This window comes from Lepus europaeus, chromosome 2, assembly GCF_033115175.1.
Source record: "Lepus europaeus isolate LE1 chromosome 2, mLepTim1.pri, whole genome shotgun sequence".
Lineage (NCBI taxonomy): Eukaryota > Metazoa > Chordata > Mammalia > Lagomorpha > Leporidae > Lepus > Lepus europaeus.
The window spans coordinates 78,471,269-78,498,226 of record NC_084828.1 but is presented as its reverse complement, the minus strand read 5'-3'; the positions used below and the strand labels follow the sequence as shown (position 1 = coordinate 78,498,226).

Sequence of the window (26,958 nt, the reverse complement as noted above, 5' to 3'; positions counted from 1 at the left end):
ATGTCTGTCTGCACAGTTTTGCCTTTGGACCGGGCTGGCCATGATCTTCAGGGCAAGCATTTCAACGTTGAAACCAAAAAGGAGGGAGCCATTGAGCAGCGTAAAGCCTTGGTTTTGTCGTTCAGTTGTGGGGTGTGTGTGTCAGGTGAGGGGTAGGGGACAGAGGAGGAGACATCGGAGGTGAGGGAACAGCGAATCTGACTTTGGCCATCTGGACTCTGCCACTACAGAAACACACGGCTTTTCTTTTTTTAATGCTACCGTCAACCTTAGTCCATCCACTCTCATTGTAAATGGGGCGACTCGCTTCTGGGCCCTGGCTGTGTCCATCACCCCTTCTTCCTCGGAGGGAAGGGGTGCCGGGTGCTTCCTCATTGCTAGGATCCCAGGCAACCTCGCAGGGCTCCTCTTGGACCGGCCTTCCGCATCCACTTAGGAGCGCAGTATGTTTTCTGTGACAGTGCTGCCTCCACCGCTGATGACAAAGCTCCGTGAACTGGACACCACGAGCGCTGGGGACAACTCTTCAGGGGCCTTGGTCTCTGGCCGGTGGTCCCCACCCACGGGCCCTTGCAGGCCTGTCTCCTGGGCCATCAGTTCCGAGTCTGTCTCTTCACGCTGCAGTGGGGGTAATGCCTGGTGTCTGGTCAGGGTGTCATTGCTTTTCTGGGCCTCCAGGGAACTCCGGTGCATGGAATTCCTGGGAGCCATGGCGTTCTTCTGAGGCTCGTCAAAGCTCAGAGAGAAGGTGACCGTGCCACTGCCGAAGATGACCTTCTGCTTGCACCTGGGTGGCGGCTGCTGCTGCTGCTGCTGCTGCTGGGGCAGGGCTAGCGGCGGCGGCTGCTTCTGCCTCTCGGGCTGTGGGAAGGGGTCTTCGCTGTTGCTCTTGCTGCTGATGGAGGAGGAGGGCGTGGAGCCCGTGGAGCCCCCCAGGCTGCTGGAGCGCTTGCGGGAGACGTTGCTGCGTCGCAGGGTGGCCCGGGCTGCCACCTTGAAAGCGTGAGCAGCTGTGCTGCAGCGCACCTCCTCGATGGTGTTACGGGATGGCTTGAAGAGGATGATGTAGACCTTGTTGAAGAAGATGCAGGCCAGCAAGCCGAAGCTGGCAGCCAGGATGGCGATCACCTCCACGGCAGACACGAACTTGCCGTAGGTGCTGGCGTAGGCGGGAATGAAGGAGATCCAGACGATGAAGAAGATGAGCATGCTGAAGGTGATGAACTTGGCCTCGTTGAAGTTCTCGGGCAGCTTCCGGGACTTGAAGGCAAAGAAGAAGCAGATGGCAGCCAGCAGGCAGGTGTAGCCGATCAGGAAGCCCAGGGCCATGAGCGAGCCCTCGTGGCACGTGATGAAGATGATTTCATCCTCCAGCTCGTGGTTGCGGTAGCTCGAGGGGGGCGCGGTGTAGAGCCAGATGCCACAGATGACGATCTGCATGAAGGTGCAGAGGAAAACCAGCAGGAACTGCAGGTTGAGCCCCCACCACTTGCGATGGAAGCTGGTAGGGATCTTGGCCTCAAACACCAGCAGGACGCGGTTGGTCTTCACCAGGATGCACGAGATGCAGAGCACGAAGCTGATGCCAAAGGCCGGCTGGCGCAGGCGGCACGTCCAGTCCTGGGGCTCGCCGATGAAGAACAGAGAGCTGGAGAAGCAGCAGAGCAGGGAGAAGAGGAGGAGGTAGGAGAGCTCGCGGTTGGTGGCCTTGACGATGGGCGTGTTGCGGAACTTGATGAAGACGCCCAGCACGAAGGCTGTCAGGAAGATGCCCAGCACGGCGAGGAGGGTGAGCGCAATACCAAAGGGCTCCGTCCATGACAGAAACTCGATCTCCTTGGCGATGCAGGACGTGTGGTTCTCATTGGACCAGAAGTCATCCGGGCATTTGTCACAGGCACTGGCATCTGCAAAATGCCCCAGGGAAGAATCATCAGTTACTGTGTGGCGTAGAATAAATCCATGGGTGGTGCATGTGGTGGTGTGGGTACCCAGGCTGCTGCATGTGGCCACTGTAAGTTTTCTTTATGGATGAAATCATTGTGATGTTCACATTACCAAAAATAAAATAAACTCCGATTTCCGTTCAATAACATACTTAGCTAATTTCACGAACCTTAGATGGTTCTGTTGTTTGTTTTTCATTTGCACGTGGGTAGAGAGCAGTTGCTTCCCTTACATGATGATAGTTTGTAGCAGACACTGCCTGGCTCACCAGAGGTCTAGCGTGGTCCATCAGCTCTTTACAGAATGATTCTACTCTGCCTGGTTTTTGTTTTTGGTGAATAGTATTGTGTGTATCTGAGGCTTACAACCCATTGTAATGCGGTACACGTAGACAGTAAAATGGTTAAGCTGGTGAAGCAGGTAAACACAGCTGCCACCTTCCATACAGTCGGATTTATTTTGGCTATGAGGATGGGCTTTGTGGCCACACGGGGCAGCCTTCCTTTTAGATCAAGGCATAGTACCCCATACATACAGCCTGTGCTTCCCTCACTGCACACCCTCCGCACTCCAGCAAGGGAGGCTGCAGACTATTGGATCCACAGGTGTCTACTAAGTGTGCAGTGTTGGGCAGTGGCCCGAGCGTGGGTTGTGGGATCAGCGGTCTGCATGAGACCCTGGCTGTGGGGCTTCGGTCGGCCCCCTTAACCTCCCTGAGCTTCAGTCTCCTCGTGGAAGCAATAACGACCCCAGTATTGTGGCAAGGATGAAAGGAGATAGCAATTACAGTTAAAGCTTATAGAATGTCTCCAATCTTTCTTAGTTGTACTTAACAAAGATTTATCTAGAATTTACCATGTGTGTTACCCATTCATGTAACTCTCAAAGTTCTGTAAGAGGTTTAATTATTATCCCCATCTTAAAAGGACCTGAGGCACAGGAAAAACATAGGACAGTAAATACAGTACCAGGCACTAGCAGGCAACCTTATCATGACCTGTTGCCTCTGGAGCCTGGAGCAGCTGGCACTTTGTCTACTCAGGGCCACTGGGTAAGAAGAGAAGGAGGACAGCATCCAGGTGAGAGACAGGTGCAGAACAGGTGTGTCTGGAGGGTCTCATGCTATCAGAACGACATTTAACATTCCTTGCTGCTCCCCCTCGGTGCCCAGCATTGTACCATGCTCAGACACAATCTTGGTGAATGAGAAACTATGCTAAGTGCCTTCTCATTCCAAGGGCTTCACCGACCCGGCTGCCCATGGCAGACCACACAGTGCACAGCGTCCTCGCGGGGCTGTCCCTTTACCTGTCTCATCGCTGTACTCCCCATCAGGGCACTCCACACACTCGAAGCAGCAGGTGGGCTCCCCCTCAATGATCCCTTTCCTGGTCCCAGCCAGGCAGTCTCGGCTGCAGTTGGAGAAGGGCACCTGGAGGACAGGGTGCACAGAAGTCAGTGGCTGCAGTTCCTGAGACACACACTAGGGGGAGGAGTGTGGCAATCTGAGCCCTTCCAGGCAGAGCAGGTCTGGGGTCCAATATTCTGTTATTTGTGCAGGGGAGGGATGCCTCTGGGCATTCTGTGAGGGTTAATTGCTGGACGTCTGCACAGTGATCAACCTCTCCTTAAATAATTCCCTCTGCCATCAACTCCGGGCCCCAGGATGAAACACCTGTCGATTCTCCGTGGATGCAACAGCTTGAGACAAACCAACAGATACAGGAACATGAACTCACACACCGGGAAACAGTCACCAGGGGAGGTACCAAGACAAGGGGAAATCTGCTTGAAAATGAGACTCTGAACTTTGTGGTGAATTGCAATTCCTGTATTTTTATTTTAAGCATTACAGGGTAGTTTCTGAGCTCTGCAACAACTCAGCGAGCACTCAGAATAGGCACATCAGGGCAGAAAGTAAATGGGTCGGGGAGCTATGCCACAGGAAAGCTACAGGAGCTGCAGTAGCTTCCGAGAACATGGGTTTTATTCATTTATTTCCTTAATAGACTTCAATTATGCAGAATTTAATTAAGCATAATCCTTGCTTCTTTCTATTGCTACTGGTTCATGTTTGGATAAATTTTATTTTACTTTTAATTTTCATTTAAAAATCCTGAATTTTGAAAGAGAGAGAGTTTCTCTCTCTCTCTCTCTCTCTCATCTGCAGGTTCACTCCGTAGATGCCTGCAAGATCCCAGGACCAGGCCAGGAACTCAATCAGGTTTCCCAGGTGGGCAGCAGACACCCAATTACTGAGCTATCATCTGCTGCCTCTCGGGGTCTGCATTAGTAGGAAGCTGGAGTCAGGAGCTGGTGCAAGGGCTCAAACTCAGGTATTCCAATATGGGAGGCAGGTGTCTTCGCTGGCATCTTAACTTCTAGACCAAAGGCTCACCCCTGGATCCCTTTTAATTGGCCATTGTTAATGTCTGTCACCCAAAGAGAAAGCAAGGCTGCGACAATGACTACATCTTAACTCTATGCTTCTCTCCATCCCTTACTCCAGCCATACACCATGTATTCATATTGAGGTGATCTCTGATTTATGTTCATCACAGACAAGTGATAATACCAAAGAAAAAGATCAATCTACCATTACGAAAACTCTACCAGAAAATAAGAGAAAAAGGAGAGAACATTCTACAACTCATTCTTATAAGTCAGCATAATATAATCCTGCGACCAAAACCAGACAAGGATAGAATGAAAAATTAAAACCTCTGTGGGTGCATCTCCCTGATTGCCTTCAGACCTAAAGATTTACCTGCAAGCAATTGATAAAGAAAATGCATCCAAAGGGAACAGACAGGAATGGAGGACATAGGACATAAGAGGGGAACAAGTGGGGGGTTGAACCTGAGCAAAGTCTCTTAGAGAGTGGATTCTGCCCAATCCCACAGGGGACTAGAAGTTCTGCCCCAGGCTTGCCCTGACCTGAGAAGAAGGTAGGGCTTTATATTTTCACATCACTCACAGGTTACGGTTGTCTCAGGGAATATAAATTCCTAGGCTCTTCTACCTCTCTGAGTCTGTGGGAAAGTGGGATCCACTAGGCTGCAGCCAGTCTTCTGGAAAAGACCAGCACATTCTGGTCAGGGAGGCAAAAATACCCAGGAGTCCTGGAACTGCAGACAACGTGCAAGGAATCTGAGGGTTGGCAGAAGAACACCACCACTTTCCATTATTAGGAAGCAGATGCAAGCAGACCAGAAGGACTTAAGAAAGATGATACATCCCAACCATGTTTGCTGTATGGCAAGAGTTAGAAAACCTACAGGTATCATTCATAGCATTAATTAATGGAGACAGAGCATATGATCATCAGTTGATGAAGAAAAAAAATTTTATTAAATTCAACACAAATTAATGTTAAAAACTCAGTGCAAAAGGATTAGGAAGAAATATCCGTAACTTGAATAGGGATAACTTAGAAAGTCTCTTCAAGTAAACCTCATTCTGTAAGAGAGAATACTAAAAGCATTTCCTTTAGAGCAAGGCTGTCCACTCTCACCACTGCTATTTAGCATTGCGCTAGAGGTCCTAGCTAGTAAAATAAGACCAGAAAAGTAAGTGTATAAATATTGGAAAGAGCTAAATGAAGCTGCATTGTTTGCAGATGATAGGATGGCCCATATAGAAAACTCAAAGAAAAACAACCAACCTATCGGATGCAATTGGAGAACAGCTCCAGGCTACAATGCTATAGATGACCACTTTTCTCACTAGTTTCATTGGTTTTTCTAAAGAAATACAAACACAAACAAAAAAACCCGAAACCACTTTTGTTGTGTGCTTTTGTTGAGATTTCAAGATCCTTCAATATTTTGCATGGTTTTATTCAATTTTGTCATTTCTCCTCCACTTCAGAAGTCCTAATTCTATCTCATCCTCTCCTCAGGCTGAGTAATTAAGTACTTTACTCTAGAAATTTAGTAGTTATTACCTAGAAGTTTAAAGTTTTCAGAGACAATGAATAAATCACAAGAATGAAGTCTTTGTTGCAAAAGTATATATTTTTATAAAGGTAGGGAGCAAATCTCACTCATCTTTCTAACTCTAGTTGCATAATGCATAGATAATGTTTAATACATGGCAGGGGTCTTACTGTTTCCAAAATGTGTCTTCAGTAAGTCTCCCCTCCACCAATCTACTTTGTGAGATATCTCACAAAATTAAAAACATGTAAAGCAATAAAATGGTTGTCATTGCTTCTAGCAGAAAACAATACTGGCTTGACAAAGGAGTTTGGAAAAACTCGAACAAAAGATGATCAAAATCATGCTCCAGAGGAAGAACAGAAGTGAGTCTGATGCTTGTGAAGACCCTCAGGGCCCTGGGAGATGAAGGGAAGGAAAGGGTGACAGACAGTTCACAGCAGCACGCTTAGCTGTGGTGAGCAGCTGGCCCAGAGCCGTTCTCTCAATCTCTCTGTGACCCACCTGCTTGATCACGGAACCAAAGCGATGTACCCTGTTTCTCAAAACCACGCTAGCAATGCTTCTATATTTTCCCTACTAAAGAATGATGGTTGCTATATCCTTTATCATGGTAAGGCAAAGTAAGATTCCTTTCTGTTCCTAGATTGATGAAGTTTTTGTTTTTAATCTGAAAGAGCATTGATTGTTACCGATACAATCTCTGTATCTCTGGACATTGTAGAACTTTTGTCTTTTACTTTGTTAATATAGTAAGCTACATGTATGAACTTTGTTATGTTTGGCTATCATTATACCTGTGTAAATTCACTGCTAACTCTGCTAAGTCATGCTATACTATATATTTTATATATTACTGATCTGGGTTTGCTGATTTTTAGTTAGGGTTTGAGCATATATGTTTACAAACAACATTGGCCTTAAATTATCTTTGCTTGTACTGTTTTTGTCTTTTTTTGCTTTTTAACATCAAGATTAAGTTAGCATCATAAAATGAGGTTAATAGTTTTCTCTTGGTACCAACAAGATTGAGAACTATTCGGCTCTCATATAAATGTCTGGGGCTGAGTCCACAGTGACATGGCACTCCATGTCATTAGAGACCTAGACTCTTCCTACCCTGCTATTCTGACATGTTTGGTCTTTGCCTCTTAGTCCTTCGGGGGTAGCATCTGGTTTCCAGGAGAAAAGACAGAGGACGGAATGAGGAAGATGGGAAAAACACTTGAGTTACTTTCTCAAAGGTTCTTGGAAGCCATCACCCAGCATTGCCACTTCCGTTCCGACTTAAGGATTTAGTCACAGGGCCACATTTAGCAGAAAAGAGGCTGGAAAAGGTCATCTTTATTCTGGGTGGTCATGTGTCCAGCTAGAACAGAGTCTTCTCATTAAAGAAAAAAGGAAGTACAAATACTGGGGGCTTTTAGCAGTCTGTGCTAAGCCTCTTTTTCTCTTCTTTATAATAGCTAAGGAACAGGCTCAAGGTCATACAATGACCTGACTGGAGAGCTGAGATTCACACAGGCCAGTATTCAAAGTCTACACATTTTATTATACCAAGTCCTGCCTTAGACTAGGCAAGGATTAGAGGAATGCCATCCTCTGAGTCCCCTTCCTTCATTCTCAGCGTTCATGAGCTAAAAATCCCATCAGCACAGGAGTGGGCCGAGGCAACCACCGGAAAGATCTCTCTTGCAAGTGTCTCCGAGTCTCCTGCAGCCTTACTAAAGATGCTTGGCTAATTCTGGCCAAGAAAGCACATCCAAATTCCAAGTCTCTGGTTAAGATGTCTCTTATTATCCTTATTTTTTGTAGCATAAGGGAAGAATCACCTGCAGTACAGTGTAGAAGATGGAGCACTGAGGTTGGAGTTGGGGCACTTGGTGTCTGGTCTGATCTCTCACAGTGACAATATGTGTGGCCCAGGAAGTCACCTTTGCATCCTTGAACCTCAGTATCACCAACTTCTAATTAGAGAGTTCCAGACAGATTTTTAATACATGCCAGGGTTAAAGGGTTGCATTTGTACATAAATTAAAAACATTAGCTAAGCATAAATGCTCTATTGGTGACATTTTGCATTTATATGGTGAAATTCAGCTTATCTGAATTTATTCATTTAATATTAGTAACGAATTTGTGAGCTATTAGGGAAGTTATTAATATATAATTTATAGTTAAACACAAATGGCATGATTGTAGTCAATTTTATAATTGAAAGGAAAGAATTGTCCAATTCTACAAAAGAAAGAAAGAACAGACTTGACCCTAAGATTGATTGAGTGCATCATATGTGCTAGGTTTGAAGTGATGTTTCTATGGAAACCATAGATTTAATTTATAACTGGGTCAGCTATTCCAGGAACATAAGAGAGGAATTCAGGCGGCTTCCCTAGGTTAGTCATCTACTAGTGTTTAAGCCCATGACATGCAGAGCCTGGAAGACATTACAATTGCAGAGAACTGTACAGGAAATAGTTTTCCTGCAGGAGGGAATAGATGTGTATCAATTAGAGACAATCAATTAATGGAGGTGGGAGACAACCTGGGTAATCTAACAGGGGTGAACAGGTGATAGTGTAGCTAATCAATTTACACTTCAGCCAGTTGAAATGTGTGATAATTTAGACAAGGTGGGGCCGGTGCTGTGGCGTCCACCACTTGCAGTGCTGGCATCCCATATGGACGCCGGTTCAAGTCCCAGTTGTTCCACTTCCAATCTAGCTCTTTGCTATGGCCTGGAAAGTAGTAGAAGATGGCCCAAGTCCTTGGGCCCCTGCATCTGTGTGGGAGACCTGGAAGAAGCTCCTGGCTCCTGGCCGTTGCGGCCATCTGGGGAGTGAACCATCGGATGGAAGACCTCTCTCTCTCTCTCTCTCTCTCTCTCTCTGCCTCTCCTTCTCTCTGTGTGTAGCTCTGACTTTCAAATAAATAAATAAATCTTAACAAAATTTAGACAAGGTTATAATCAGTGGCAGAAGAATACTAGCTCTGAACCCCCCCAAATCTCCATCTGGAAAGCTCATAACATATTTGTAATTGAGAATCCACCCTCTGCACACTATCTATAGGTGACTCTAGCAAGGGAACTCATCCTATATATTGAGAAATGGTGAAACTGTCCCATCTCATCAAAAATTCAGCAACCTAAGAAGCATTTGGTAAAAACACAAAGTTGAGTCTTTGGTTGTATTACAAAAAGTAGACCAAGATGCTCAAAGGTGATAACAGAAAGGCAAATGCAAATAAAAATATGGTGGGTCTCATCCAGACTTCCTGGGTCTGTGTTCCTACAGAGAAGCTGGAACCTCAGCATCAGAACATTCTAGAATGTCTAGAATGTCTTAGAATGGTCACCGTTCTATCCATCATGTGTCTTTCTTAAGTGCACACTTACTGAGTGATGGGCTTCTGATTGTCTGGTTTCAGGGGCAGTGATCCCCAGGGAAGGGGGGGCATGGCCATTGTCACAAGCATCCTTCTCTTTGTAATAAGTCTCCCATGGAGGAAAAACAAATTAGACCTTTGATCTATAGGTCAGCCCTGAGAGTCTGCATGATAGGGAACTGCCTCTGTGTGGATGGTCCAGGCCCTGGACAATGGTGATATCACTAAAGGACTCACCTTGAAAATCCAGCTGTTTTGGACTTGAGGCTCTCTCAAGAGCTGCTATTGGCAATTGGGAGTGGGGCAATTCTTTCTTGTGTAAACTGTCCCACATGGACTGGACACCTAGCACTCTTGGACCCTAAGTGCTGAAGGACATTGGTACATCCTAGTCATTGTGACAAGCCCCTCCAGCCCACCACCCTTCTCCCTGACCCCCAGGTAGCATGCCCTGCTCAGTTCCAGTTCAGAGCCCCTGATCTGAGTGCTGTTCATGTTTGCTTCACTATTTTGCTCTAGCTTGGGATAGTTTTAAAACAACAACAACAACAACAACAAAACAACTGTATCTCATAAGTGAGTCATATTTGTGAAAAGTAAAATTGTCTCAATTCAACAAGAAGGCATGGGCTCAGACCCGGAGGAATCTCCTCTCTATCCTATACATTCCTGGATTTCACGAGCAGCCCTGGAAATGCAGAGCTAGTGAGTCGAGGCAAGTGGACTCGTCACTTCGGAAGCCCGGAGGTGAAGCCCAAGGCCTTGCAAGGCCCAGCACAGTTTTCTGGCGACGGCAGAGATGACCGGTGTCCAGATGGACAGCACATACCTCCCTGGAGAACCCACTCCACAGGATCTTCTCCTCGTTGATGAAGAGTCTTTCTCCCTTCTTGGCATAGACGTTGTAATATCCGACTTCCTTAAACATGATGGAGCCGTCCTCCGGGGAGAGGTGCCAGTTAATGATGGAGTAGTTCCCCACCAGGTCTCCACACTCATCGAAGGTCACGTGCTCCCCCATGTTGTTGGTGAAGTTCAGATGTCGCAGGTGCTTCAGGACCTGAAGAGGAGCAGAGATAAATGAGTAACAGCCTCAGGCTTGCAGCAGAAGGCTGTGTAAACTGTGCACTGCACAAAGACAGTAGGGACAACAGACTATCTTTTCCCAGCAAAGTGGGATGATTATGACTCAAGGAAGAGGCATCATCTTTTTTTTTTTTTTTTTTTTTTTTACAGGCAGAGTGGACAGTGAGAGAGAGAGACAGAGAGAAAGGTCTTCCTTTGCCGTTGGTTCACCGTTTAATGGCCGCGGCGGCCAGCATGCTGTGGCCGGCGCACCGCGCTGATCCTAAGGCAGGAGCCAGGTGCTTCTCCTGGTCTCCCATGGGGTGCAGGGCCCAAGCACTTGGGCCATCCTCCACTGCCTTCCCGGGCCATAGCAGAGAGCTGGCCTGGAAGAAGGGTAACCGGGACAGAATCTGGCGCCCCAACCGGGACTAGAACCTGGTGTGCCGGTGCCGCAAGGTGGAGGATTAGCCTATTGAGCCGCTGTGCCGGCCAGAGGCATCATCTTTTTCAACTTACACTAAGGTACTTGAATGTGTTGCCAGAGGCCTTGGTGAGCCGTGGGCATTGTGTACAACTCAAATTGTAAGAGGACTAGAAACGCTTTCTTGAAGATAGGAAAGGGAAAGGAACCTATCAAAGCTTCTGCAGGTGCAGCGTGACCTTGTGGTGCCCAGCAGGGGCGGGGTTTGTCAGGCAGAGCCCCTTCTTGGCATCTGCTGAGCTGGGCACTGAGGCGAGAGGGGCGAATGTGTGTTCCCACCCTCTGCACCTTCTCTCCCTACAGTACTGCTTCTGTGGAGGTGTCTGGCTGCCGGAAGGCATGAAGAGTGGGGTCAAAGAATAAAGAAAGGAGGCTGTGGGTGCAGCCTGGCCATCACTGGTGTCAGAGTCATGGTGGCGAATCCTTGACTTTATATACATATATTTATTATATATTATAAATGTATATAAAATTTGTAAAGTTATTTTATTTGAAAGGAAGAGTGATAAAGTGAATAAGAGAGAGTAAAAGAGGGACAGAATGATAGAGAGAGAGGGAAATCGATCTGTCTACTAGTTCATTCCCCAAATGGCTGCAATGGCCAGGGCCAGTCCAGGCCAAAGCCAGGAGCCTGGAGCTTCATCTGAGTGTCCCACATGGGTGGCAGGGGCCCAAGCACTTGAGCCTCCCTCTGTTGCCTTCCTAGGCACATTAACAGGGAGATGGATTGGAAATGGAGCAGCAGGGACTCAAATTTAGCTCTCCTATATGGGATGCCAACATTGCAGGTGGCAGCTTAGTTCATTGTGCCACAATGCTGGCCCTGAATCCTTGATTTTTTATAAGGTTTTATGAGTCACGAAGGTTTTGCACAAAAATGTATTCATAACAATTACTAAAAAATGTAGATACTAGTTATCTTACTGCCTTTGAGGCATGGTCCTAAGAACTTTTCATTCATTGTCTAATCTACTCTCCAGAGAATAGTGTGATGATCCTCATTTTATTGATGGGGAAACTGAGGCACAGGACACTTAAAGATCTTGTCCAGGGTCACAGCCTGTGCTCCTAATTGGTCTGCTTTGTTTCAGCATCGTTGGGCTCCTGGCTCTGCCTCCTGCCATGTTGCTGACACTGGTCAAGAGGAAGCAGTGGGCACTGGCAGCTTATCTTCCATGCAGGGCCTGCCTTGTGCCACTGAGGCACCAAGGGAGAGTGAGACATGGTGTAGCCTCTGGGCGCAGGAGAGCTTGCTTCCCCTGCCCCTCTGCGCCTGCACTCTGAGCCCATCTCCTAACCTGCATACTGAGATGGCTGGGCCAGAGTGGGCACAGGGTCTCTGCAAGTTCTGGTGTGTGTGTGTGTATGTGTGTGTTTAAAAGATTTATTTATTTATTTATTTGAGAGGCAGAGTTACAGATAGAGACAGAGAGAGGGTTCTTCCATCTGCTAGCTCACTCCCCAAATGGCTGCAATGGCTGGAGCTGGGCTGATCTGATGCCAGGAACCAGGAGCTTCCTCTGGGTCTCTCACATGGGTGCAGGGGCCCAAGAATTTGGGCCATCTTTCACTGCTTTCCCAGGTACATTAGCAGAGAGCTGGATCTGAAGTGGAGCAGCTGGGACACAAACCGATGCCCATATGGGATGCGGGCACTACAGGTGGAGGCTTAACCTACTGTACCACACTGATCCCAAGCTCTGGTGTTGAGTTCTCTCTGGTTTCTGGCTTGGCAGCACCAGGAGTACAGCTAGAGGCACCTTTCCTTCTATCATTTTTAGGAAAGGATTTATTTATTTGAAAAGGGGGGAGAGAGAGAGAGAGAGAGAGAGAGAGAGAGAGAGAGAGAGAGAGAATCTCCCCAAATGGCTACCATAGCCAGGGCTGTCCCAGGTTGAAGCCAGGAGCCAGGTACTTGATCCTGGTCTCCCAGATGGGTGGCAGGGACCCTAGTCCTAGGGCCATCCTCCACTGCCTTCTCGGGTACATTAGCAGGAATCTGATTGGGAAGCAGAGCAGCTAGGACTTGAACCAGTACTTCAATGGGATGCTCACATGGCAAATGGCAGTTTAACCTATGGCACCACAACACTAGCCCCTAGCATTATATTTAGGGTACCTAAAAACCAGCATCACTCCGACAGGGGAAAAGTCTGGGTCAAGTCCAGCCAGTGGATGACTTTGCCAGGCCTCTCTGCTAAGCACCTGTTATCTGCCTGTATCTGCTGTGCACGACAAACTGTGACAACCAAGCCCCCAAGCCAGAGCCTCAGGGGCAATTTTTCATACTCCACCCCTCTCCAGAGATAACACTGCTTCTTGACAACTTGTTTCTGTACTGAATCTGTTTTAAACAAATATTTCGTTACTGTCAGGAAAACAGAGTAGAGAAAAGGAGCCACGTGCATTTGCTCATGGGCCGCTCTGAGCTGTGTCTGAGGCCGAGTCTGTGACCGGTGACAGGTCACACATGCTCACCTGCAGCCCCCAGGTGCCTCCCCTCGCCTGCGGGGTCTGATCCATTCCACAGCGACCTCACCGCCACTCCAGCAGGCCCTGGCTGCCCTGACTTTTGTCTCCGGCTGTGGATACCCAAATCCCACCCAATCTGTACCGCTGGTGTACCCCCACGCCTTCTCTGGTGGTGATGATCCTAGTATTTGGGTCATCATTTTGACCAAGTCCTTAAGGCAGGCTGTGGAGAGGAGGCGTCCCAGAAGCGCCACTTTTTTGGCCCTCCACCTTGCCTTCCCTCTCCTTGCTCCTGGGATGGTCTGGCCTCTACTCAGACACATTCCTGTCCCGACACACCCTTCTTTCTCCCTTTAATGCTGACTCACGCTCCAGCACTTGGAGCCTCACTCCTCAGTCCCACTCTGAGACCTTCTGGGCTTGGCCAGCCCAAACTTGTCATACTTGTGCCCCGCCCCCACTTCCCACTGGGACCCAACTCGATGCCGACGAAATGGGCTTTCAACTTCTTTAGGTAGCTTCCAACCTGCACACACCCAGGGTTACTTATGAGTGCAGAGGTTTCCTCCTAACCATAGTTTTCCTGGTCCCTTCCACACACCCTGCTAGCTCTGTCCCAAGACACTGATGTTGGGTGTCCAGGGAGAGGAGAGGACAGGAGAGGAAGGAAACTGTCTCTTATGTGCACGTCCCAAGTGCCAAGCACTGGACTGGAGGCTCCTCACCTCAACAGCTATGTCATTAACAGGAACCATCATTATCCTCATTTTGTAACTGATGAAGGGAGGTCCACAGAGGCCAGGAAACTAGATAGCAACGGCTGGAGCTGGGATTGAAACATGGGCCTTTTCACTACTCCATCCTGCCTCCAGTATAAATTGCTTAGAGTGTCCACAGCAAATATTTTTTGTAGGTCAGTAATTCCCTCATGAAATAATATTTTTAAGAAGTTATTTTCATTTTATTTGAAAAGCAGACACACATACACACACAGAATCCTAGAGAGAGAGACAGAGACAGAGACAGAGACAGAGACAGAGACTGAGAAACATCTTCCCTCTACTATTCATTCCCCAAATGCTTGCAACGGCTAGACCAGGCCACAGCCAGGAGCCTAGACTCAGTCCAGGTCTTTGAAATGAGCGGCAGGAACCCAAGTCCTGGAGCCCTGGTCTGCTGCCTTCCAGGGTCTACATTAGCAGGAAGCGGGAATCAGAGCAAAGCCAGAACTTGAACTCAGAAGCCAGTCATACAAGATGCTATAGTTTATGATTCCATTTGTATGAAACATCATTAAATATCCAAATATGTAGAGAAAGAAAATAGATTAGTGGTTATCTCAGGGTGGAGGTGATAGAGGGTGATAATTAAAGGGTACGAGTTTCCTTTTCATGTGAAAAAAGTTGATGGTGCTTATGGTTGCCCTACTGTGAATTCACTAAATGTTATTTTATGTATTATACAGTATTTTTTTTAGAAAAGATATATTTATTTATTTGAAAGGCAGAGTTAGAGAGAGAGAAAGGGAGAGGGCGAGTCAGAGAAGGGATCTTCCATTCGCTGGTTCATTCCCCAGTTGGCTGCAATGGCCAGAGCTGCGCCGATCCGAAGGCAGAAGGCAGGAGCTTCCTCCAGGTCTGCCACGCAAGTGCAGGAGCCCAAGCATTTGGGCCATCTTCTGCTGCTTTCCCAGGTGCATTAGCAGGGAGCCTGATCAGAAGTGGAGCAGCTGGGGCACAAACCGGTGCCTGAATGGGATGCCTGTGCTGCAGGCGGTGCCTTAACCTTCTACACCACAGCGCCAGGCCCTGTATTGTACACTTTAAATGAGTGATTGTATGGTATGTGAATTACATCTTAATAAGCTGGTTCAAAAAATCGAAGGTATGGGAAAAGATTTTACAATCCAAACATGACTTCATTGGTGGAGCAGCCATTTGGCAGCAGGGAGGGGCCTTGACATCAAGGTCCCTCTGGGATACTTGGTGTGAGGAATTGATGTAGAGACTTGGCAAGTCTATCTTCAGATGGGGAAGGAGATAAAGCACAGACCAACGTAAGAGGTAGCAATGCAAATATCTTATGCAGAAAGGGGGGCCCCTGGGATCTCTGTGACTAGAAATTCTATACTCTCCGTTTGTTAGACCAGTCTCCTCCAAAGCAGGCACTCTCTACTCTTTTCGGTATCCCCCATGGCTTGTAGAGAGCCTGGATTGTACTGGCTACTGAATGTCTGTTGAGTGCACGGTAAACGCAACAGACACTAAACCTGTTGGTATCACCACTAGATGAGCAACTGGTGCCCATCATGAGGTTTTTATCAATCTGAGAATAAATGAGAAAAATAAGGCCACTAGGGTAACACATAGGAAATCAATAAATACATAAAAGACTTGTTTTTTTTTTTTTTATTTTTTGACAAGCAGAGTGGACAGTGAGAGAGAGAGAGACAGAGAGAAAGGTCTTCCTTTTGCCGTTGGTTCACCCTCCAATGGCCGCTGCGGCTGGCGCATCGCGCTGATCCGAAGCCAGGAGCCAGGTGCTTCTCCTGGTCTCCCATGGGGTGCAGGGCCCAAGCACCTGGGCCATCCTCCACTGCACTCCTGGGCCATAGCAGAGAGCTGGCCTGGAAGAGGGGCAACCAGGACAGAATCTGGCGCCTTGACTGGGACTAGAACCCGGTGTGCCAGCGCCGCAGGCAGAGGATTAGCCTATTGAGCCGTGGCGCTGGCCTACATAAAAGACTTGTACCACACTATCTTTTTTTTTGGACAGGCAGAGTGGACAGTGAGAGAGAGACAGAGAGAAAGGTCTTCCTTTGCCGTTGGTTCACCCCCCCAATGGCCGCTGCGGCCGGCGCATCACGCTGATCCGAAGCCAGGAGCCAGGTGCTTCTCCTGGTCTCCCATGGGGTGCAGGGCCCAAGCACTTGGGCCATCCTCCACTGCACTCCCGGGCCACAGCAGAGAGCTGGCCTGGAAGAGGAGCAACCAGGACAGAATCCAGTGCCCCGACCAGGACTAGAACCCGGTGTGCCGGTGCTGCTAGGCAGAGGATTAGCCTGTTGAGCCACGGCGCCGGCCAGCTAATGTTATCTTTATACTAAATTTAGGAGATGGGTTTCATTGTCTCCATTTCTTGGGTGAACAAAGTGGGGTACCATGACAGAAAGTGGCTGTTTGGGTGGTAAAGCTATGAAGTGGCAAATGAGGATTTAGAACAACTCAAGCTGACTCCAAAGGACCAAGTCTAAACTGTTACGTCCCACCACCTACCCCTGTACAGTCTGTTAGGTTGTCTGCCCCCAATCACGGTGGGCAGGCTAATGTACACTTTGGGTTGAAGAGAAGGGCACATTTGAAACGGGAGGTCATTATTTGAAAAGTGGCCCAAACGGGGTGACAGTCTGATCATGGTGCATGGGATCTGTGCTTTCCCAACTCAGTGACCTTCCATCATTTTTTTAATTTTAAACTAACGTTATTGATGTTTAATTTATGTAGGATAAAGTGCATCCATCCTAAGTGTATAGTTTTAAAGGCTTAGATGTTTTGAAAAATTTATTTGAAAGAGCAAGAGAGAGAAAGTGACAGAAGGGGAGAGAGAGAGAGAGAGAGAGAGAGAGAGAGAGAGAGAGATCTTCCATCTGTTGGTTCACTGTCCCAGCCAAGGCTGGACCAGGCCAAAGCCAGGAGCCCAGAACTCCATCCAGGTTTCCCACATGGGTGCAAAGGTCCAAGGACTTGGGCCATCTTCTACTGCTTTCCCAGGCCCATTAGCAGGGAGCTGGGATGGAAATGGATCAGCTGGTACTGGAATCGTTGCCTATAGAGGATTCAGACATTGCAGACGGTGGCTTAATCTACTGCGCCACAACTCCAGCCCCTAAGAAACATCTTAACCTCCATGCCAAATGCCTGCCCCAGGGAACTTTTAAATTGAGAATCATTAACCCACAAGAAGCAATGCAAGTTAAAAACTAATTCAGATATTTTTCTTAGAAAGAACATTCTTCTGTTTTTAGAATGTTAAAAGAAGGAACTGATGGTTCTACTGAAAAAATGAAAATAAATAATTTCATTTGGGATTATAATCCAGTATAACATTCTTCCAAATGATTTATTTTATTTGGGGAGTAAAAAGAGAAAAAACAGTAATTGAAGGGGAAGAGAAACAAAAAAAAACTACAAAAAAGACTTAAACATGGAAGAGGAGATACAGACCCAGAGAGACTGATGGGCTCACAAAGAAAACTAGACATCAAGACAGACACATAGCTAGGAGGGGATCAGATACACACGACATACACACACTAGGATCATATATTCTTTTATGTGATAATATTCCCATCTTGTGGACTTTTAGGGTATTTCCTCTAAAGGATTTTAAAATCAAACTCTTGCTCATTACAAGCATAAATGGGAATCACCTCTTGGCATACCTGCAAGTGTCCACTGAGACTAGGACTCCCCACTGTGGTCCAGGACCACCAGCTGCTACACATGGCACCGTTTCTTAGTACGGAGGGACCCTGGGGTGCACACAGGAATGAGAGATGGTAATCGTGGATAAGGGGCTGTTGCTTCTCACCCAGTTCATGTGCTATGACTGCAGGGGAGATTCAGGACCAACTCCCTCCCCTCATCTCAGCCACATTTTCTTATCTCCCTTCCATCTCTGTATCACCCCAATTTCTCTACTTTCCTCCAGCATCCAGCAGTATCAGCAATTCCCAGGGAGATCAACTCCATTTGGCTTCTGCTATCTCCATGCTTCTGTCACCATGCATGGCTGTTTTTGACCATTGAGTGGTTGAGGTGAAAGGAAGGAAATGAGGGAGGAGGAGTTAGGTATGATCACTCTGAGAGAAGAAAGCAGGTATTTCTGCATGTACTTACCGATGTGATGTTCCATTCAAACCTGATGGTAGCCACATGACCCAGGCTTATACAATCAGAGCCTAGAGTACTGTGGCACCATGATTAACTCAAGAATAGGTTGTTGGGGGGGCTGGTGTTGTGGTGTAGTTGGTTAAGCCGTCATCCCCAAACGGGCGCCAGTTTGAGACCTGGCTGCTCCACTTCCGATCCAGCTCTCTGCTAATGTATCTGGGAAAGCAGTAGAAGGTGGTTCAACTGCCTGGGCCCCTGCACCCACATGGGAGACCTGGAAGAAGCTTGGGGATCCTGGCTTTGGCTTGGCACAGCCTCGGCCTTTGTGGTCATTTGGGGAGTGAACCAGCAGATGGAAGATCTCTGTCTTTCTCTCTATATAACTCTGCCTTTCAAATAAAAAAAATCTTAAAAAAAGAATAGGTTGTTGACTCAAACAGTTCTCTGCAAGGGATGCTAGGTAGTGTCCAGTCAAATCAGCCAGATTGCTTTTCATTCATTCATTCCATAAAGATGCTGGTGTCAGTGTTCTCGACACAGTGCTGAGCAAAGGTGCCTGCCGCTGTGAAGCTGAAAGTCCAGCGGAGGACTGAGAGTGAAAAGAGAGTTGCAGAGAGGTGGGAGGGAGGCTTTAGCTCTATAGGGAGGCCAGGAAGCAACTGTGTGTTGCATGCTATTAAATCATCACCAATGTTAATTTTAACGCATATGAGTTGATTGATGGATTTTAGGGGGAAATGTCAACAAAAGGAAAAATACTGTGATTGGTCCTCAGTGAAGCAGAAGTTTAATAATTTCTTTCAGTCCATTGAAGAACTCTAGAAGCTGAATCTGGGTATGTACACAACTAAAATGAGGGAGAATGATCAGAAAGTCTGTGTGTGATTACGATTTGAAAAGACTTCCAGGAGAAAGTAAATTTTGAAAAAGATGTGAGAGTTCATGGTAGACAAGATTAGTGGAGATGAAACTAATGGGCCATCAGGTATGGGATTTGGCTTCAGAAAAAAAATGCTGTGCCAAAAAACTAGAAATTTTTTTTTGTGGTGAGATCCAAAGTAGGTTGAATTAGAAAGGAAAATTTGAGAGAAGCGGGCATGAAATTATAGGCTGAGCTTCCTGAATTAGGTTGAATAGGTAACAGCCTTCCACACTGGTCTCGATAATGAGAGTAAATACTGTCACCACATCTCCTGCTGGAGACATGACCAAGATTCTAAACTCTGGAATGTTCACCGAATGGCCTGGGGCCCAGGGGCTTAGTGGATACCTGTGGCAAGCACACAGGACATCTTGGTAAAGCCCAGATGCTCTTCCTTCCTGGAGCTCTGATCCCCCTTTCCTGTCTCCTCTCCAGGATGAGTTGTGCCGGACAATGTATGAGACAGGAGGACGCGTCTCTCTGGATGAGGGCGCCATGAGGTGTCCGTGCAGTGGACATTTTTCCTTTTGGCTGCTTTGCTTTTATTTCCTCCTCCTGTTTGTACCAGCATCCTAGTTTCTTTTTGGGGATCCCCTCGCCTTTGCTCTCAGTCTATGTCGTTTGGAAGGGCTCCTGCCATTGGAGACAGATGAGCAGCTCAGGACTGGTCCATCGGCAGGATTTCTGGGACGTTTCCAAGAGATCCTGGGAAGTAAGGGAGCCTAGCGGCAAAGGGTTTTTGAGGCTGAAGCTGCTGCAGAGCCGAATGCTGCAAACTCTGGGTAATAATGAACAAAAGATGCAGACAAAACATCTAGGACCTGGAATTCTTCTGAGATTTTCAGCAACATGAGTCACTAAATTTCCTTTTTCGGTTCTAGCCACTTGGGTTTGGATTTTCTATGAAACAACTAAGAGTCCCAGTCTTGACTGTGGTCCTACTGCTGGTGTTTTCCTCATGGGCCCCAGTTCTGTTCTTGACCATCTGGGTCTTACTGCCTGGTCTGGGAGAGGAGATGATCAAGAGAGGAACTGCCACGTTTCCACTGGAAGCCTTTTCCCCCTCACCCTCACTCTGGCCTTGCAGGCTTTTCTAGGGCTGGGGTCCTCCTTCCAGGGTTACGGGAGGCAGGAGAGGAGAGACGACAGCATTGGCTACCTAAAGATTGTGCCTTCATTTCTCGGCACTGAAGCATCAGGGGTCTCTGCTCTTCACTAGAGCTCCTCTGTCTTTGCCAAGGCAGGGCAGCAGTGCGAGGAAGGAAGCTCTGAGCACCCACAGAGCTGCGGCCAGCATCACTGGTTGAGTGCAATTTTCCCATACGAGGAAGGCTGAGAACACGCAGGTCCTGGCTCCGTCTACTGAGTCACGCCTCGTCTTAGCAGAATCTCTACAGTGCCTGGCCTAAGTTGTACACTTTGTTTATAGGTATCTTTCCTGAAGGGCCTGTGGCAGTTCTGTGTGCACAGCTGTTCTAGTGATGACTTTGCTTGACCTAATTGGTTGAATAATTAGAAGGGTACATGGGGCTGGTGTTGTGGCATAGTGGGTAAAGCCGGTTCTAGTCCTGGCTGCTCCTCTTCCAATCCAGCTCTCTGCTATGGCCTGGGAAAGCAGTAGAGGATGGCCCAAGTCCTTGGGCCTCTGCACCCACGTGGGAAACCCCAAAGAAGCTCCTGGCTCCTGGCTTTGGCCTTTGTGGCTATTTGGGGAGTGAACCAGCGGATGGAAGACCCCTCTCTGTAACTCTGACTTTCAAACAAATAAATAATTTTTTTTTAAAGAAAGTAATTCCACTTTATTCATGGGGAATGTGTCACAAGTGCCCCAGGAGAAGCCTGGAACTGCAGATAGTACTGAATGCAGCATTCTATGGTTTTGTCTCTCATATGTACCTATGGGAAAGTCCAGTTTGTAAGTTAGACACAGTAAGTGACTAACAGCAACTACTAATAGAAGAAATTAATCATATACTACCTCATTATAGTCTATATTTTATATAGTGTATATTATACTATATAGTTACATGAATGTAGTCTCTCTTCTCTCAAGACAGTGCATCTCAGCAGGATGTGAGATGATCAATGCCTACATGAAGAGCTGAAGTGAGGTGAATGATGTTGGCCTTGCGACGTAGTTTAGGCTGCTACAACAAAGGTTACTTGAGCACAGCACTGCCATCCATGGCAGCTGATCTGTAACCTAGATGGCTACTAGGTGGCATATATGGCCTGCCTGGACACCCTGGACAAACCGACCATTCCTGTCCCAGGATGAGTAGAGCTTTCATCCATGCTATTCAGAAAGGCGCATAATGTAAAATTCATGAATTGTGAATTTCTAGAAATTTTCACATAGTTTTGGGCTGTGGTTGACTGTGCGTAGCTTAAACTTTGGAAATTCACTTTGCTTCAAAAGAGCCTCAGGTAGACATAAGCCAGACACTAGGTCCATTGTACAGGTGAGGAGATGCTGCAGGTCACACAGCTAGGAAACAGGGGAGCTGCAACGAGGGGGCTGGCGGCCGGGCCATCAGCCCAAGCACACGAACCCCTTCTCCCACTCTCGGGCACTCTCTCTGACAGGGCAGTTTGGAACTGAAGAAAAATACAAAAGGGGTATGAAACATAGTCTGAAAAAAATAGCCCCAGAAGGCACGAACAGCTGGTAAGATACAAGTCAAACCAGACGATTTTCTTCAGAATCCCCATGAAATGAAAAAGATGATGATCTCTCTCCCATGTGTGATTCCAAAACACAAAACAAGACTGAACTATAAGGTGAGTGTACGAACTCCATAGGTTCTTATTTCCTTTGTGAAAACTGTGTCAATGCTTCTTTTCTTTTGAAACCTTCAACATCAGCTCATCATAAGAGGACCCGTGATAAATACTAAACCTGTGCCTTTGATTAGCTGGTGCCCTAAGCTTGTGTTTAGTTGACCTGTTAGGTGTGTGCCACCATCTGTGTGTAGTGGCTGGACACAATAACACTAGTTTTATGCCCCTTAGTATATGGAACATTCCAAAGTGTGCACCACATACTTGTTATTCACAAGAGAACAATACTTCTAATTTAGTCATTACGAAAGCACTCCATTCAGCACTAACCCTGCTTTAAGAATGTTTAAGGGACACCCTTTAGGTATTCTGAGTCACCAGATTAGAGAATTTTTGAGCTTTAAAAGATAATCAAGTTAAATCACTCTCTGCTTTGCAGAAGACAGCTGCTCAGACATTGGGAAGCACACACTGAGTCCAAAGCTCCATTTAGTGGCCTCATTTAGATGTTACCCGTTTGAAGTCACCACGGTCTTTCTTGCCTGGATCAGCCCGACTCTGCGTTATGACACAGAGAACAGATATCTAAGTAAAGGACATACCTGCCAAGCCTCAACCTTCTTGATGTCTGCACAGGAACCGTTGGTGAAGAGCCCTCTCCCGGGTAGGCAGGTGTATATATCCTGCAGCGCGTGCGCAATAGAGTAGACCGCTAAGTACACGTTGTAGGAGATCCGTAAATGCGTGTAATCCATGTAAGGGGTCTCCACACTGCTGATGTTCTCAGCCCCTGTACAGAGGGGTCGGAAGGCAGTGGAGCTATTGCTTAGCCTGCTGCTACCTTCTTCATGACTTCTCAGGAAGGTGTCCACGGGCAAAGGTCCTTTAGCACTTTCTTGGAGGTGGCAGTTAAACGTTTCTTCCCAAAACTCCTTGGCAAAGCCATTGTGGACAGACTTCCTGGGGTGGACTTTCTGCAGGAATTCCCGGAACCCTGGGATCTGCCCAGCCTTCAGGGCGAATCCAATGGTGCCTCCGACCACATGGAAGTACTCAGGCATAGCGATCAGGGAGGAGCTGGCCCAGGCCTCGCTGGCCAGCCAGATTCTACCGGTGATATTGCGCCGGACGATCTCCTTGATGAGGGGTTCCAGGTCTGGGCCACTGGAGAAGACAACAATGACCTTGGCCGTGGAATTCTGGATCACCTCCACCACCTGCTGGATCTCGTCCTCATCGGAATACTGGGAGATGAGTTCGCTGAAGTCAATGCAGATGTCCCTCTCCTCGGCTTCCTCTCGGAACTTCTCGATCCCTGGCCGGCCATAGTCATCGTCAGCTGCAATGGTGCCCACCCAGTTCCAGCGGAAATATTCGATGATGTCTGCCATGGCGGTGGCCTGGTGCTCGTCATTGGGAATGGTACGGAGGAAGGACTTGAACTGGTTCTTGTTGCTGAGGAGTCTGCTGGAGGAGGCGTAGCTGACCTGGAAAGAACCAAGAACACAGGATGACTGTGTGGTGCAGCGGGTGCCCAGTGGGCCTCAAAGCTGCTGCGGGGTGGCCTTTGGAGCCCCTGAGTCTCGTGGATCAAACCCTGCCATTCCCTGTGGAGAGGATGAGAGGGTGCAGACAGCTGACACGTGTCCTGCTCCAGCCTGGAGACCCAAGCACCTGTCAGTCCCTCCAGGAGCATCTGTATCCCCAGTGGGGGATTCTTCACGGTGCTCCGTTTAGAAATGGGTCTGGCCATAAAAATCAACCCAGCCATAGCGGAACCTACTTCTTGCTCCAAGTTCATGTGCAGGCTCTGGCTTATTCACAGTGCTCCGTGTGTGACCATGGCTCCCCACCTAGGAAGTTCCAAGCTACAGGAGATGTCTTCTGAAGAACAAGGCATCTTTGCACTCATGAAATATCTTCTAGGAAATGAAGTAGTGTTTGATATCTTGTGTTCTCTAGAGAGTTTTTAAACTGCTTTAAAAAAAACTCTTGAAGATATTTGGGGGAATGACGTTTTAGTATTTATCAGAAATTGATACTTTTTTATGTTCAATGTTTTTAAATGGAGTTTTCCCAATATTCTTCTGCTTATCAATGAATAGTTTCTACATTAAAAGCATAAAAGATATGAGTCTATGAAAGTATGGGCTCTACTTGGCTAATGGGCAAGTAAGGTTTTTTCTGTCAAGAACTTTGATCTTAGATCTATAATCTGAAATTGCCTTTTTTTCCCCTTTATCTGAATAAGACCTCTTGTTCTCCCACAGAAATTCATAAGGTAGGTGGTTAAATTCAGTAATTCGTCTGGACGCTAATGTTGTTATTTTAGTGTTTTGACGCTAATGTTTTTAGAAAGCTTTGTTCAACCACAAGCTTCAGAACCAGGTTTTGCAAATGCAGAACCCATCATTTCATGAATGCATCCATTATTTCTTGCTTCTGGGTTTTCTTTTGAAAAATGGGCCTAAAGGGCTTCAGAGATATAAAAATTAAAAACAAGACTATCCTTCCTGGATTTGTTCCCTTAAGAACACACGTATAATATTTGTCGAGTTTTCAAATGGCAGCCTATAAAGTGCTGTCAACATCATGTGGTACCTTGTCCCCTTCCCCCAAAAAATATCTTAAAAACACACAGACCCTCTTCCAGGCCAGCTCTCTGCTGTGGCCAGGGAGTGCAGTGGAGGATGGCCCAAGTGCTTGGGTCCTGCACCCCATGGGAGACCAGGATAAACACCTGGCTCCTGCCATCGGATCAGCGCGGTGCGGCCATTGGAGGGTGAACCAACGGCAAAAGGAAGACCTTTCTCTCTGTCTCTGTCTCTCACTGTCCACTCTGCCTGTCAAAAATAAAAATTAAAAAAAAAAAAACACACACACACACACAGAACTTTTATTATTATTGTAAGAAGAGAGAAGTCCATGGATGATTCAGAAAACTTCTAACCAGTTTGTTCTAGCTGGTCCGCTTGTTCCATCCACTTGGGGGCGTGACTGGCATAAAAAATGCCAGTGATGTCTGACCCTACCTACCTGCAGAGCAGGGCTTCCTAACCTGCACGCGAGAATCCACAAAGGAGCTTTCTCAACTCAGCTAACCCAGGATCTCTGAGGGATAGCACCCAGGCTATTACTGAATCCATGCTTTTAGACCCCTCACTCCCACCCCCACCCCACCCGCACCCCAGGTAGATCCAACATGCATGGATGGCAGAGAACAGCACTGCCGTGGAGAAGCTTACGTTGTTTTAACCAAACATCATCCCAGTCTTCTCTGCACTGTTAGAATCCAAATCCAACTCTGTCCTATCTTTCATCTGAACCTCCCTGAATGAAAACCTTCCCCTCCATGTTTGTTCCTCACTCAATGCCAGTTTCATCGTGTGCCAAGTGGCCTTGGGGTAGCAGCAGCCTACTCCACTGTGCACTTCCAATCATGCTGTGCAGTTTGGAACTTTAAACAGGCCCACCGCACTCACTAGCGTGGGCTTTGTCACTCTGGCAAAATGTTCCAAAGCCAGGGCTGCCCCATGGGAATCACCTTTAACTCCCTGCGGTAGGATTCCGTAAACGATGACACGGCTTTCGCCGTTGTCACATGTATATGAAAGGATAATGGCCATTACCAAAGAAACAGGGCCTTCCCAACACAGAAATGAAAATTTACCAAAGGCACTCTTACAGATTTAAAATGTGAAACATGGAAAGGAATATGGTTAAAGTGTTCTTTATAATTTAATTTAACATTTGACATAAGGGATATATCACAATTCAGCTGATTCTTCCAGCCAGGGGTATTTAGGTTATTTCCAATTTTTCACTACCATAAAATGATGTCATAGACCTTAGGTATTCAATTGAAGAAAGATTTTGTCCATAGTGCTAAAGGAAAAAATCAGATAATCAAATGGTATCTAGAATTTGCTCTCTTTTTTCTTTTTTGGTGAAAAATGCAATTTTGACTGAATGTTTATTAAAGCATTTGTTGCAGTGAACTGGTGGTATCTGAGAATGCAGCCAGCTCTCCACCTAGGCTGAGTTCCCGCGGGCTGGAGGCTGCTTATTCATATGCATTCTATAAATATATGTTGAATGAAATAGAATATTCGCCATTTCTAGAATGTGCAAGACAATGTTTAAATTCCTGTTTTGTGAGAAAATATGCTCCACTTTCCCCAGAGCTAGACTTCAGGCAGACAGTAGAAAAGCAGAGAGCTTTAAAGGAATAGGACTTAGCAGCAGATGTTTCTGGTTTGCAAAGGTCTCATTCCTTTTAGTAAGAGCAGAATCCTTATTAAAGGATTAGATTGGGAAACATGTAACTGAATACATTGGCGGTGGGGGCCAGGGAGGACAAAGTTGTACAGGAGGTACATTGGAAAGAATTTAGGCAGGTTAGTGAAGGGTGGGGGTCTCAGAAATCCCAGACGGTTATGATACAATGCCCCCAGCTAAAAGATAGGTTCTTTTGTGCCAGTGTAAAGCCAAAGATAGGAAAACAGCAACTGGCATGGATGCTGGGGCTGGCTCCCCTGCAAGCTTGCTTCTCATGAACCCCAGCCCCAGTTCCCCATCCAAGAAGGTGCAGGTACCTGGGGAATGTAGAAGAGCCCCAGCAGGTTGGCCACTGCCGTGGAGACGCCCGAGCCCGTGGCTCCCACCACAGCGATCGTGGAGGGGATGTGCTCAGAGCAGTTGCAGAACTCATCAAGGTTCAAAGAGTCGATTTTGTTCTGGGCAACAAAACTCAGGGTGGCCTCCAAGGCCTTAGACACAGTGTTGCAAGTGTCGAAAATCCTGTATCCCAGCGTCATGTTGGGGAGAAGGGCTGGGCTGCTGTTGATCTCCTCTATGGCAAATATCATAGCCTGTAACCAGCGAAAACCGCGGAAGTTATACCTGGAAAAAAGAAGTGGGAAGTGAATGGAGACTTTCTGGTTAACTAACTACTTGAAGCACTGGACAAAGCTGGGTCTGAATGATGGCTCTGTTACCTGTTGGCTTTGAGGTTCACTTTTTGGGACTCAAAGTCCTGTCTGGAACATGGGGTTAACACCTACTTGCTCT

The 26,958-nt window shown here is 47.1% G+C and overlaps 1 protein-coding gene across 2 annotated transcripts in view; it reads right to left on the bottom strand.

Annotated features, from left to right (window-relative positions):
* Window positions 1–432: 432 nt before the first annotated feature.
* CASR (calcium sensing receptor) overlaps window positions 433–26,958 on the bottom strand; it is a 29,605-nt gene continuing 3,079 nt past the window's right edge. The window contains exons 2-6 of one of the 2 annotated variants that reach the window (XM_062177068.1): window positions 26,484–26,790; window positions 22,491–23,375; window positions 10,102–10,332; window positions 3,256–3,409; window positions 433–1,907 (exon numbers count right to left, since the gene is read on the bottom strand). In XM_062177068.1, coding sequence (XP_062033052.1) covers window positions 433–1,907; window positions 3,256–3,409; window positions 10,102–10,332; window positions 22,491–23,375; window positions 26,484–26,790 — 3,052 coding nt within the window. The remainder of the gene's footprint in view (window positions 1,908–3,255; window positions 3,410–10,101; window positions 10,333–22,490; window positions 23,376–26,483; window positions 26,791–26,958) is intronic. The other variant, XM_062177075.1, reaches the window with a different exon arrangement.